Below are 14646 nucleotides of genomic sequence, written 5' to 3' on the forward strand. Positions count from 1 at the left end.
TGGTTAGCTTGACTCAGCTGTATTTCCTCTCCTGGCTACTGGTGGTTGGACCACCGCCTCTCGCGGCCACTAGAGGCGCACTAGCTGGCACGAGCACGGTTCGTTCCAGATTTGCTTGCGAGGAAGCGGCGGTGACAACAGGGTTGTGGGAATTGGAGTTTTACGCATAGTTTGGTTTGCGCAGCTAGCAACCGGCTAACGGCACCCTCAACTTCTCTACTGTTGTGCCTGTTTTCTGTCGCCTACAACTCCAGAATGCAAGACGGACTGCGTATAGATGGCGGAGAGCAATGACTGAGGAGTTTGATGAAGATGTGGTATTTGAGGTTTGTGATATTGCCGTTGTTTTAGATCGGAACTTGTAATGCTTTGTCATCCCACCCGAGTTCCGAGGTTCACAATTGCGTGGTAAAACAGGCTTTGAGTTAGCTAGCTATATAACGTTAGCTAGCTATATAACTAGCATAGCAAGCCAGCAAGCATGCTAGCTTCACACAAAGTACAGTTTGCCCTGTTGCGGTGCGTTGACAATACAAAACAAATCCACATATTTGGCTGGTTGCTAGCTATGTGTCTGCCAAGCAGCTTTGGTGGTCATAAGAGCGGCTGAGCTGGGTTGTGTGCGTATTGTTATTGGTGTTTCATCATCACTAGACTAGAGCTGGGGTGGGGATGACCAGCTCCTATGCGTCGGTTCTGAAAAACACACACACATCTGAATGGTGTCAACATGCGTTGTGACTTCGTCTGACAATGCAAGTGAGTACCTTGTGTGACTGCATATTTAGGCATAAATGTGTTGCGATGGGCATGCAGGTGATAGTTACATCAGAAAATTTAGAGATGCACCTCTGCAGCTGTCCAGATGCAGCAAGACACACCAGAGATGCTCAGAGTTGTTCTGCTTTCTCAGCAACAGAGAATCAGCAGCTGGCAGAGAACTGGGTCAGGCGTCCTTTGGTCAAATTGTAGCATGGAATGTTTTTTCCTTCTCTTATTTTTATGGCTTGTTTGGTGCTGAGCTTTCTTTGTTCAGGCAGAGAACGGAGATGTCTCAAAATAGATGAGAACAGAGTTAGTTCACTGTGTACATCCTTTTGCTGGAAGACGTGACTGTGGTGAGATGTATTTTTTCTCAGGAAGGAATGATGGCTTGTGCTTCCACCATTTAGTGTTTAATTTTGACTTCACTGCTGCATAGGATGGTGGCCAGTTTCCATGCAGGATAGAAGAAAAGAGGGAAGTCAGGGGTGCATGGCAGGGCTTGGAATAAGGTGCTGGCAAGCTGTGTGTGAGTGTCTGTTGTTTTACACATTCGCAAGTGAAGGAACTTAGCCTTTACAGCATTCCTCCCAGAATAGAATAGTAAGCTGCATGAGAGAGAGAGAGGGAGAGGGAGGGAGGGTGGAGCCTCAACTTGAGCTGATGATTCTTGAGGGGAACCGGACCGCTTCGGCAAATCAGGGATGTTTTTCTCTCACTTATCAGGGTCGCGACACCTTCGGCTCCGCGCCGGGAAACTGGGGCAAAATCAGGATGAGCGTCAACTCAACCCACAGCAGATTGATGTCCTAATCTCCACATTTCTCTCTTTTCCTTCTCCTCTCCCTCCATCTGGCACAATCCTATCTGCCTCTCGCTTTCCATTTGTCCTCCCTCTCATCCATCATTCCTCAACCACTGCTCTCTCTCTCTCTCTCTCTCTCTACAGAACTCTCCTCTTTTCCACTACCTGCATGATCTAGGGCACACAGACTTCGAGGCATGTCCGACGGTATCACAGGAGGAGGAATATGGCGGAGGAGAGGGAGACCCGACCTCTCCCCAGGATGCTTCCCAGAAACCTTCAGTGAGTGACACTCCATAATACACCCCTCCCACCACCACCAACACCCATCACTATTCTCACTTCACACTTCACATGTTGCTGTTCTGTAGCCCTACCCTGGGGCAATGTGTATGTGTGTGTATGAGTGTGTTTGTCACTATTTACCCCCTTCAGTCAGACAGAAAGTAATTAATTTGACTATTGATTCAAAACAATGACCCGTGTTGGCACACAATTACACGCACACACACAGAGAGTTATGCTCACTGGTTTGCATGCTTGGCTTCGGTCAGATGAGATACTGTAGGCATGATGGCAAGGAGATCTCCCTACACACAGATCCAGGTATTTCGTATTAACTTTGAACTGCATGTTCTTTGCTCTATGATCACACACTTTCATTGACCTGAACTGATGCTGCCTTTTATCAAAACTGGCACTTCAAACAATTCTTCCTCAGCAAAGAACCCCCCCCCCCCCTCCCCCCCCCTCTCCTGTGTCTCTCTTTCCTGCTGTTGCTCAGATTCTACTAGAGATAGGCCAAATGCGATTACTGTCTGAGACCACATTCTGCTTTCTCTCTGACGTTATTTTTGCTGGCGTCTGCCGCTGTGGGCATCTTCTCAGGAGTTGTGTGTGTGTGTGTCGGTGGTATTCAGATATGCATGCCTGTTATTAATGGGTCTGTGTGTGTGCGTGGGTCTGCAATTAAAGGATTAAAAGCCACGAGCTCTGTCGTATTTTTCATAGAACTTAGCAGAAATCTAATAGTTCATGAGACTGGTTTGAGTAGACTTATGATTCAGTCAGACAAGAAATGCATCCTGGGTAGCTCTTGATCACATGATTTGGCCTCTCTGTCTCTTTTCCCCCTCCTCTTGCATCGGGAAACAATGTTGTGTTTGCTTCATTCGGGAACTTTCCGTCCGTGTCATGCTTCCTCTCTGGGAGCCTGTTATTCTAAGGAGTTAAGGAGAATGAGGGATTCAGATGAGACAGGAAAGGTTTTGGGTCGTCCCTCGGTGTCCAGCTTCCTGAACCCCAGATAGAGCCGGACCCGGGACGAACACCGTGTACATGTGTATGTTATTGTTTCGCTTAACACGGACCACAGCTTGGCTTTCATTGCATTATCAGTAAAAAGCCAATACTGGTTATCATAGCTGTCTTCTTGAACACAACTTGCATGGGCCATTTGTAGTGTAAGCATGTGTGTGCGAATGCCCATGAGTTGGTATGATTGTGGTTTGCTGGCTCTTTGTGATCTTGTTATATGAAAGAATGTATATGTTGACGCTTGTGTAATTACACTATGCAGTGACGTGCACAGGCGCCATTAGCTTAAAGGTGACGAGTGGGATGGTGACTGCAAGGTTGCCGGTTGAAATCCCCAGTATGAAGTATGAAGCACTGAAAAGAGTATAGTATTCAGTTGAGTTTCCCTGGATAAATAAAGATGAAGACAAAAAGTGTGGCTATCCTTAAAAGAGAATTAGGAATTGTGTCTTCTAGCCTTTTTCATGCTGTTAGTGAATATTGCAAAAACATGTGTTCTGCTGCTGTCTGTCTCAGATCTTTTGGTCATACTGTATAAACAAATAAGCAGTAATAACTGTACCTTAGAGAATTGTTTTACAGCATTATGGCACCATAATGTAACCTGATGCAGAAGATACACAGCAATCCTCATCTTACCTACTCCAATACTGTCTCTCTTAATCTGTCTGTCCATAACATCCATTATGTATGCCTTATAGATATAGACATGCTGTCATGTACGAAGGTCTGTGCAGAGTATTTCCGTCAGACAAGGGCTGGAGGCTGGAGTGTTCCCTGTGTGACGCCAGCAGAATACTAAAGAGCAAGAACAAGACTGGACCAGGAAATTAACTGTACTTGATGCGAGAGTGTATTCATATGTGTGTTATTCTATGTGTGTGTTACACCATCTCTGTCCTAACATGGGTTTAGCAGAGAGAAGAACATCCAAGCAGAGTTGTGGCCTACTTTGACTTACTAGAGCACGTACACACTCACACACACATACACACACACACACACACACAGTTGGATGAGGCTTACAACCAGTGTTGTGTGATTGCCCAGCCCTGCAGCTCAGCCTCCAATCAGTAATCAATATGGCTGCAGCCTTTGCACTAATAACACTTGTGCTTTACCCCCAGAACAGGGTCAGTGTGCAGGCCGCCCAGTCTGGATCAATAGCCCCCTGCTTTCCCTACTGATTGGAACACACACATACATACACACATAGAGGATGTTATGATGCTGGTGCTCTAGGAGTCTCAGCATAGAAACGTATCATAGATCCAGCAAAACGCTCTAAGCAGATTAGTGAATAGTAGGCCCTATTCATGATTAGGCAACACAGTGTTGGGTATTTATTTAGTCTCTTAGCACTAGTGAGCAAAACTTGCAACATGAATAGCCTCAAGTTTGGAATGCATTGAAAAAAAGCGGGTCTCTTGATTTGTCTTTCTGGTTGTGTTTGTACTGTCTAGATTGTTTACAGAGGGAGTCTGTTGTGCTGCGAGAGGAGAGACTGACAGCTAGAAAGCAGGAGGAGATAGAAGGGTGTGTGTCTGTGTGTGTGTGTGTGTGTGTTGTGCTGCTGTCCAGTGAAAGCCTCATATCCCCTTTTCCTTTTCAGGAACTAACAATCCTTCCTTTCCAACTGACACCCATGTGTTTTTGAAGTTGTAGAATAAGGTTTTAATGAGTTTCATGGGTGCCGACACATGTAAACTTACGGATGGAGTGAGAACATGGAAAATCATCAAACTTGCAGTTCTAAGGTTTTCATGCGACAGCAGCACTATATAAGACCCGAGGGAGAGTGTTACAAACACACATTGCAGTTATTGTTGTTGCCTGAAAGGGTTTGTTTCCTGGGATACTCCCCCCGTGTGTGTGTGTGTGTGTGTGTGTGCGTGCACGCTTGTTATTGGATCTGTGATTGCTGGGAAGGGGGCTATACTCGAGCTTTATTGGAATGCTGGAGAAAGCACAGTGAAATGATTGGAAGACTTATGGGTGAATGATTTTATTTAATCTGGAATGCATTCCAATCTGGCAATAGGTACCTGCACCGGGGCCATAGCAGGGCATGAAATAATGAAATGTCCTGCATGAAACTGGAATGTAGCCCTTACATTATTGACTGAAGCGTAACCCCCCCCTGTGATTGGCAGGGAGGACGCCTATGGAGACTGGCTGATGCCCTGTGGCGGTGGAGCCCGCTTCACCAGGCTGATGCATCTCATAAGCTGGAGCAGCAACTGGTAAGTGTTAGAATTGAAATCAGACAGGAATGCTGGCACTGAGACTGGTAGTCTCACAAAAATACAGACAAGAGATCTCACCCTGCTTTATTTTCATAGGAATTTGTTCTCTCTAAGCCCTCTTTCACCTTGCCTCTCTTTCCTCCCTGCCTGCAGGACTGTGTGTTTGGCCAGTACTCAGTGAGGTGCATTCTGGACCAGGATGTGCTGCTGCAGGAGGATGTGGAGCTGATCGAGTTGTTGGACCCCAGCTTGCTCACCCTGGGCTCCTCGCCCTCCGGCTCCCCCAGCCGAGCTAGCACCCTGCCCAGACCGAGCTTCCTTGCCAGCCCTTCACTATGGTACGTCACCAGGAGAGAGTCGCGCACACACACTTATTTGCATATGTGCAAACTTTCACACAATGTGTGTACAGTTTTGTAGGCTGGAGTTATTTTGGAGTCAAGGGTATTGTAAATAACACAAAACAGTATGGTATGACAGTTGATAATACAACTTTTATTCAATCAATTTGGGATTGGTAGCAGAATTTAAATCAGTTCAGTACATATTTTCATCAGGATTAGAATTGTTGGGGTGCTGTAAAGGTAATATATAGACGAAAGGAGCCAATAAGAGAATTGTTAAGGAAGCGGATTGTGAAGAAGGCATCCTTAAGGAGTCGATGAGGATGAAATCTTATAAGTTCCCAGCCCTATAGAGAAAGGAGCTGGTTACAATGTTGAAAATTCTCTCCTCCTCTCTCCACCCAGGGACATGGCTGGGCTGGTCGGCCTGGCTGCGGTGCTGCTGGGTCTCTGCTCCGTTTCTGAGGGAGTGTGGTCGCTGGCTGCAGCCCCCTGGAGCCTGGCCCTGCTGGGCTGGGTGGGGCTGAGGGGGGCCCGGCTGTGGAGGCAGGGCTGCATGCAGAGGGCCGTCCACACCCGGGCCACCCAACTCCAGACTCTGGTCCAGAACAGCAAGGCTTTGACGGGCCTGTCGCGCAAAGCCCTGCGCCTGGTACAGGAGACCGAGGTCATCTCCAGAGGGTTCACCCTGTAAGTGTGCTCTTTTTATACCCACCTACCTGTCACCCGAACACATAATGTAAATGTGCAGCCACATTCTGTCATGTATCTAGCTGTTACTGCTTGGTTCAAGCCTGCCTCCTTAATTCATTCCTTTGTCAGCAATGTGCAAACTGCCAGTTAACCTACCTTCTCAGTTAGTGTGTCCATAGGCTTTTTATTATTTATGTTAACACTCCCCAGCTTGTTCTAGTTTAGACCACCACCATCTCTGTGTGTGTATTGTTCATCATATACATAACTAGCATCACATGTAGAAAAACATTGTTTGTAACATTGTATTCATTGAGTCACCAAGTGATTTAAAAGCATGTCATATTGTGTTGTTTTCCTGATAATGGCATGTGTTTCAACAGTCCCATGTAGTGCACATGTCTGAGTCATTTGAGTATGTGACAGTGCACACCAGTTGCGTGTCGTACAACAAACGTCTTGTGTGTCGTCTTTAGCGTTGTGGTGTTTGGTGTTGTGTGTGCTCCCCTGCCTCTCTGGGACGTCTGCACAGTTGTATCACATTTCACTTGTCAAGTTTGCTCGACAGGGTGAGTGCGGCCAGCTCCTTTAGCAGGGCGGGGCCAGGGGCGGTGCCACGAGGCCAGCAGCTGATCGGACTGAGGAAGGCCTTGTACCGGGCGCTCCGCTCAGCCTTTAGAGCCTCGCGTAGAGCCACCTGTCACATGCTCAAGGCATATCCTTTACCTGGATACAAAGACTTCTGACCTTAGGTTGTGTTCACACTGGTCTGCCTTTTTTGTGGGGAAAAAGGCCTGACTAAACCACATTTTGTGCTGGTAATGAACAGTGGATTGCACTTTATCTCCATAAGGATTAGCTGCAGTAGCTGCCACTATCAGCAAAGAGTACTTCGGTATAATTCTTGCACTTATTGGAAACTCCCACAATACAGCCAACATGCTCTATACTCATCATGATCAATTTGCTAACAACTACTACCAACTTTTCTACTGCTACTTTCTCCATTTTCCTTTTTTTCTTATTTTTGTTGTCGCAAACTGTAAGCTGCCTACATACAGTGAAACCCCTCCTCTTCTTCCTTGTTACTAGTTGGGTCACTAAAAAGCCATGAACATCATGTGGTCTCCTCTAAAAAATTAAAATGCTCTCAACTTTAGAAAGCGTTCGGCTCTGCCTAAAAAGACGCCATGCGTAGCGCCTTTTCCAAAGTGCCTGCTGTCCATCTGTCTTGGGGTCACTCCCCATTGACTTTAATGTAAAAATAGTCTCTGGCACTTTTGAGAAAAGTGGAATAGTGTGATCATGGCTTAAATTTGCTCCCTGCTCAAATAGCAGTCATTCATGCATCTCAAGGGCGGAAGGGGAAGGTCTTGAGGGGAAAAAGTCTGAGTGGGGTCTCTTGAGGTTAGTGTGAGTAAGCAAGAAGAGAATGTTAATTCCTTGATGTTAGGCTTAGGAATCCCTGGACCTCTTTTGAGGTCATTCAAAGTTGATGCCTTGAAGCCATTGAAAGGGATAAGCATGCTTTTCGAAATATGAAATAGTCCTTTGTAAACTAAGATTTATGTCAGATGACCTGTGTTATGAGCCAGAAGCAAAAGCTGGTGTTAATGTTTTATTTATTAAACAATGTGCCGCATTCTGTAGATACACACACATTTTTGTCACAGAAGAGTGATGGGTCCTTAACGCCTCCCAACGTTCCCTCTGAACTCCGAGATCGACAACGTGACCAACTACGTGTCCGCGGTGCCTCTGAAGGAGCTGGGGCTCGGCCTGGGGATCGAGCATTTGGGTGACGAACAGGCCCAGGAGCTGACCGATGACTACAGCCTCCCCGCCCTGAAAGTAAGGCCTGAGAGACACAAGAAACAAGACACTAGAGCAGGAGGAGTGGGAGGAGTAGAGAGGGAGACGCTTAGAAAACAAGTTCAGGTTCTGCACAGTCCTACAGTGCATTCCTGGCAATGACGTATAGACCTAATTAGCGATCAGTGTATTTGAATGTGATCTCAGCTTTGAGGTTCTCCACTTGATCAGTTGTCTTAATCTCTTCCATGGAGAATACAGTAACATTAGGCTACATGACTTGTTAGTTGATGTAAGCAACTGAACCGCTTATAACATGTTACACACATACATAGAAGCACCACTTATACAATGTGATTTATTATAAAATACCAGTGCATGTGTTCTCTTATGGTCATTAAACAAAAGTTACATTTCAAATAATAAGACTGAAAGATGCAACACTTCACAGCTAAAAGCCTACATCAAAGAAAGGAAGGAATGGCAATAGAAATATAATGAAGAAGTAGACGGCATTTAGGGCATCTGCAGAGTAGTGGATGTTGTTCAGCTGCTGTTTGTGTGTTTGCCGTCCTGTAGATGCTGTTCCAGCTGTGGGTGGGACAGAGCTCTGAATGTTTCCGTCGACTGGCCCTCCTGCTGTCGCCACGGCGGCTAGAGGAGCCGGCCGAGGGCGGGGCCAAAGGCGAGGCCCCGCCTCCGCCCGCGCTGCACCGGGCCATCGCCACGGTGACCGAGCCCCTCCACCGCGCCCTGGCCGGCTGCCTCTGCGAGGTGCAGCGCAGCTACGACTTCCACCGCTACTTCGAGACCCAGCCGCGGGCGACGGGCTCCGACCGGGTGGGCCGAGCCAGGGAGAAGTGCCGAGAGCTCAACACCCTGCACACCTCCATCCGCAGCCTGCAGCTGCACCTCAAGGCCCTGCTCAGCGAGTGAGACACGCACATGTACACACACACACCCCTCTCTGAACGGCCTCACTCTACACCTCCCATAAAATAAGATGAAACTTTAATGATCCCCAAGGGGAAACTGGGTCGTTGCACCAGCAAAGTAGAAATAGGATACAGTAACGAAAATAAGAATATAGCAAGTGGGGGGCGGGGGGGTAAACACAACACAGTTGGGAACTACAACACTAGAATATACTAAGGTGAAATATATGAATGAAGAGTATGACAAATAATGAATTATAGCATGTATTCATGGTGTGGAAAATAATAGATTATACTGTGAAAAAGAAAAAATGAATGCAAAATTTGTGCAACATAAGATACAAGAAAAACATGAACTGCATATAGTATGAAAATAATTTTAAAATTATATTAATATAAATGATATGCAAATGAACATGATAAACATGAGAATATGAACAAAACAAGCATGAATTTACACTTCCTCTTTTTATGAAGTACACTGATGAGGTGAATCCAGGTAAAAGCCATTATCCCTTATTGATTTCCCTTATTAAATCTCTACCAATCACAAAGGAGGAGAAAAGAGAAGCAGACGAGTTACAGAATGACTTTTAAGCTTTAAGACAATTGAGATGTGGATTGCGCTAAAGAGGTTTGAACTCAGTAGATGTCTCTAATATTTTGTATTCAGTGTACACAGAAAATATATATTTTGCCATTCATGATCCTTCCCATCTCCTGACCTGTCTCGCATATTTGCTCAATTTGCACCAAGCCTTGCAAGAGGAGAGAGAGAGAAAGAAGGGACCTGTATTTATTTATAGCTTGAGCCACAGGTACCGGCAATCACTGGTCCTATTAGTATTAAAGAGACAGGAGATAGAAATGCCAACAGGTCGTCACATTCTCCATTCGAAACCGTAACTGACAACTTACACGTTCACACCATTTTCCCCCATTCCTCTCTGGGCTTTTAAGCATACAGAATCACCAAACATTCAGACTGTTACATAGCGTGGCAGCCTGCATTGGATTGAGTAATAACACCTCCAAAAATAGAAAAGTATAATACAAACATGTCTCATGGGAGTCACCTGGATTTTTTATTTCTGCCATCAACGTTTCTCCTCCTCCTCTTTGTCTGCTGTGGTCAGGATGATCATCCTGGAGGACGACCTGGAGAAGCTGATGGTGTCCAAGGAGTCGGTGGAGTTGACGTGCGAGGGCTACCAGGAGCTCAGCAACCGGCTGCATCACCTCCAGCCTCACATGCAGGCCAGCGCCGGCTGCTGGGAGGACACCATTAGCCAGGTCCAACGCATGCTGAGACGGGCCAACACCTGCCCCGGTGAGCCGAGTGAAACATACACACACACCACCAACTAGTGTTAGAAATACTGGAGATATTATTTTTATTCTTTTTAGAGTAAATGAGAAAAAAATGACAATTCAGAAAGTTCAACCCTATGAACAACAATAACTGTAACAACAAAAACAACAACAATAGTAACTATAACAACAACAGTAATAACAGTAACGATAACCATAATAACTATAACAAATGTAATAGCAATAACAATTACAACAGTGATAACAACATCAACAACCAACAACTATAATAACAATAGAAACAGCTATAATATCAATATATAGTATAATATACACACACACACACACACACACACACACACACACACACACACACAAACACACATTCAGTGGTCTATTGGTTTCCGCAGTTACAGTGGGGCTATTTTTAGTGTGGACTTCCTCCTTCCCCTGCCCTGCCTCAAGACTATTCCCAGTCATGGAGGAAGTAGCTCCTTGAGAATATAGGACAAGAAACAGACCAACCAGAGAAAGGGAGGCAGCCACCAGAGGGGGGACAACACCATGACCTAGTTTCAGTTTAGACTGAGATCTTGATGTCATCTGTTCTTTGTTATGTGCGATAACTTCAGTCCATGTCATCCCTACAGGTAATGCTGAGGGCCTGGAGCAGTGTGCCCCGCCTGTACCCCAGATTCCTACCCCTACTCCATCCTACCCCTTGATCCTGGACAGAGACCCTGTGCCAGAGGAGCTGGTAAGCGGGAATGTCCATCTGTGTGTCTTAGGTCCCCTTTCCACCTGGGGCCTGTCTGTCTGTATTTCCCTTTGTCAATCTCTCCTCCTGTTGTGTTTGACCAGGAGTGGGAGGCCTACGTGTCCGACTCGGACTCGGACGGCGAAGGCCAAGGGTCCTGGTGTGACATGTTGTCACCGGAGGAGCGGGAACGCCAGCGCAGGGAGAGGGAGGAGTCCCGCCGCGTCCTGTCAGAGCTGAAAGCTGTGCTGGGCTTCCGGGCGTCCGAGGGGGAGAGGATGAAGTGGAAGCAGCTGCTCTTCAATGACCAAGGTCTGCTCCCACCCATGTTGTCTCTCCCCAGTGATCATTTTGACATGATGACATTGGGGTGTGACTGATATGGGTTGTGAAGGCCAATACTGATATTTTTGGATTGATGCTGCTGATAACTGATGTTTTGTGTCAATATTTTTAAATTTGACCATTATCATGCCAAAAAAATCCAAGGATTCAGTGTTCCCCCCAGAATTTTATTATTGGCAAAGCCCCTGAAACAGCATTTAGACCATGGGACAACCAAACTCTCCACTGAAACTCAGGATAATGATGATAATAATAATAAAACATATTCATGCATATTTGTGTGGCATCCAATCAAAATGTTGCATTAGAGTCAGGTTAAGGGCTTCCCATAGACAACCAGTGTAATATTGATAAATTCTACAATAAATATGTAATCAAACAAACTGCATCATATCCATCATATTAGAGGTGGACAACACTGACTGGACCAGATTTGATTTTTAATAAAAGGCCACTATCAGCAAACCAGTATATTGGTCTAACCCTAGATGACATATTTCTTCCTCTTTCTTCCAGCTGCTGTGACGCCTTTGGGTCACGATGAGACTTCAGAGCCCTGTCCTGCCCCCGAGCCATCGGCCGCTACGGCTTCTGTGGGCTCAGCAGAAACGGGCGCCGAAGAAGGAAACCACCTATCGGAGCGCACTACGGGAAACGCCGGAGAAGAAGAGGAAGGAAAGGAAGGAAGGGCGAGGGCCGACCCCTCCCCGGAGCCAGTGACGGAGTTCAGCTGCGGCCTGGATGAGGAGAAGGGGGAGGCGGGAGGGACTTCGGGCGCAGACCGCGCCGGAGGAGGATCCGAGCTGTACCAATACGACGGGCTGTCCGAGGAGGGGGAGGGGGAGGCGGAGGCGGGGCAGAACGGGCTGGACTGCCTCCTGAAGCCCCGGGTCCCCGCCGTCTCCGTGATGGACAGACTGACAGAGATGCACGGCTCCGAGGCGCTCAGCTTCAGCTCCGCCCTCGCCGCCCAGGTGGCGGCTCGCTCGCACTCGCTCATCAACATGGAGGAGCAGACGTTCGGGGATGACGAGGAGGAGGAGGAGGATGAAGAGGAGGGCGGCAGACAAACCCCCGAGGACTAGAACCTAAAACCCGCTGCTTTAACCAAGCACTGAGCAGAGACTGTATTTATGTCTTGATTGTCTGGGTGTCTTTGTCGATGGGTCTCTTGTTACATCTTAACTGTTCTGGTGTGGAGGATTTCAAATGACGCCACTCTCTCTCACTGATCCGTCCATCTCTCTTACATTGCCCACAATTCTTACTGCTCTCTCTTGCTGTTCAAACTCAGGTACCAGAACCACTAAAACAAAATATGACCTTACAGCGTCGAGGTCAGAAGACCAGAATGTCTACAGTTTACTCGGTCCATCATCCACATAGTGTATATTGTTCACACACATGTAGTGGCTGTGGAAGCAAAGAAACTTGATTGTAAGCAACTGTGTTTTACAAGTGATTGGCCTTCATATTTAAGAAACGTGTAACACCTAGGGTCCTTTTAGAAGAAAACGATTTTATTTGCAGTTGCCTCGTGCAGATTCCTAAACCATTCTGATCAAACCGCTCCAAGCCGTGTTACTGTTAAGTCTTGTGCTGGATGAGAGGATGTGCGTGTGCCCCGTCCCGAGTCGAGCCTGAGCCGGTTGTTTACGTTCTTTAGTCGAGATTATTCCACCAGAGCAAAACTCTCACATACAGCGATGAATCTCTGAAGCAAGAGGCTAAACACAACACAGTTGAACTCCGCTGACCTTAATTCTTATAGGTAGATGGATACACACACGGAAAGGGCGAGGGAGTACATTGCAAAAAGAGGAAGTGGAATGCTATTTTTACTATCAGCGCTTTTATTTTCGTCCGGCCCTCTCTGCGCTCTGTCTCTCTGCTCAGAACAGACACAACAGGGCGACGGCGATGTGGACTCGTATCCAGCCACGCACTCCCGATCCCATTCAGAATGAGATATTTGGGATATAATTTATCTGAACACTGTTGTCTTGTATGTAGGAACAATCCATGGAGACTTCACCACTCCGGCTCTCTCAGCATCTGTGTTTACAAGGGCGCGCTCGGCAGAAAGGTCAGGAGGCCCTGTGGATGGTATGAATGAGCTGCACTGCTGTAAGGTTTCAAATCAAATGCCATACCTGTACGGGTATAGTAACAAAGAGGAGGGTGGTAAATAAATCAGCATTTTCTCTCATACGAGGGCGATCTGTAACCTTGTGTTTCAAATGAAGTTCTCACAGGAGAGCCCCGATGTTTGTCCCCCCCCTTTCCCTCCCAGTCTTTCTTGTCACCATGTCTGCCTTGCCCTGGCCCCTCCTGCACCCTCCCTTGGGGTGAGGTCTGTCCCTCCTGCATTTCATATGTGAAATAAAATGCCATTCTGGAAGTGTGTGTGTGTGTTTGGTGTATCCTTCCACATAGGGTCCTCTCATTTTTCATAGCCTGACTCTGATCCCAGGGGAGCAGAGGCGGGATAGAGCGGGGTTGAAGAGGTGAGGGTCAGGCTGGTGGAAGGGTTACTTGATATCTTTTGTGGGGTTCTGCATTTGTCTGACCCACAACAGCTGCTGCCCCGTTTAAAGAGCCTCTTGTCTGCCTCTTGTTTGCTTGAGACTTAAAACCAGACCTGCTGTTGTGGACCAAAGTCTTAATATATATACGTGCCCCTATTCTGAGATGAGCCTGGATTTTAAACACATTTAAGAAGGGGAGTACCATTTTTCAGTAACTGTAGCTCAGTGATTTGAGCGTGGCACTAAAACTAAAAGGGTTAAGGGTTTGATTCCCAGTGGGGCCACCAATGCGTAAAGTGTATGCACCCATGGCTGTGTAAGGCGCTTTGGATATAAGTAAGCCTATCCAGCAAATGGCATACATTCTGTTATTTGCAGCGTTTAAATAAAAATGACCAGACTCCCTTTTCGATTAGTGTAGTGACGCTGCCAACTAGCGGTCAATTCCGCTAGTGTTACTGGTGCTTGTTGTGAACGTTTTGAGGAGTTTTGCTTTACTCAAAATGTCCACGAATTGAAATTAGAATAAGCCGACCCAACAGCGAAACACAGCAAGTAACCAAACTCAATAACATGAATACATTATTTTTCTAAAATTACCATTCGACAGCCTATTTTCTCATGAAGCTCGCGAGCTCACCACACAAGCTCCCTCTCAGCTGATTCGGCAAGTTTCACTTTGTGCTGCCTTCAGGTGCTCCCCATAAGCTCCTACCTTCATGCACGAAAGTTGTAAATACGACGTGTTTCCGTTTATGGTCGGAAATAATTTTTAAAAATGGACTTGTGAC

General features: G+C 46.6%; 1 protein-coding gene across 1 annotated transcript; it reads left to right on the forward strand.

The window, feature by feature from the left end:
- The first annotated feature begins 187 nt into the window (after positions 1-187).
- Positions 188-13727, forward strand: vezt (vezatin, adherens junctions transmembrane protein). Its single transcript, XM_078281870.1, has 12 exons — positions 188-326; positions 1712-1849; positions 5038-5127; positions 5284-5468; positions 5880-6164; positions 6736-6882; positions 7871-8018; positions 8559-8911; positions 10051-10244; positions 10876-10982; positions 11087-11294; positions 11844-13727. The coding sequence occupies exons 1-12, from the start codon at positions 291-293 to the stop codon at positions 12410-12412; spliced, it is 2460 nt and encodes an 819-aa protein (XP_078137996.1). The 5' UTR covers positions 188-290; the 3' UTR covers positions 12413-13727.
- The last annotated feature ends 919 nt before the right edge of the window (positions 13728-14646 follow it).

Source organism: Centroberyx gerrardi, chromosome 24 (genome assembly GCF_048128805.1).
Source record: "Centroberyx gerrardi isolate f3 chromosome 24, fCenGer3.hap1.cur.20231027, whole genome shotgun sequence".
NCBI lineage: Eukaryota > Metazoa > Chordata > Actinopteri > Beryciformes > Berycidae > Centroberyx > Centroberyx gerrardi.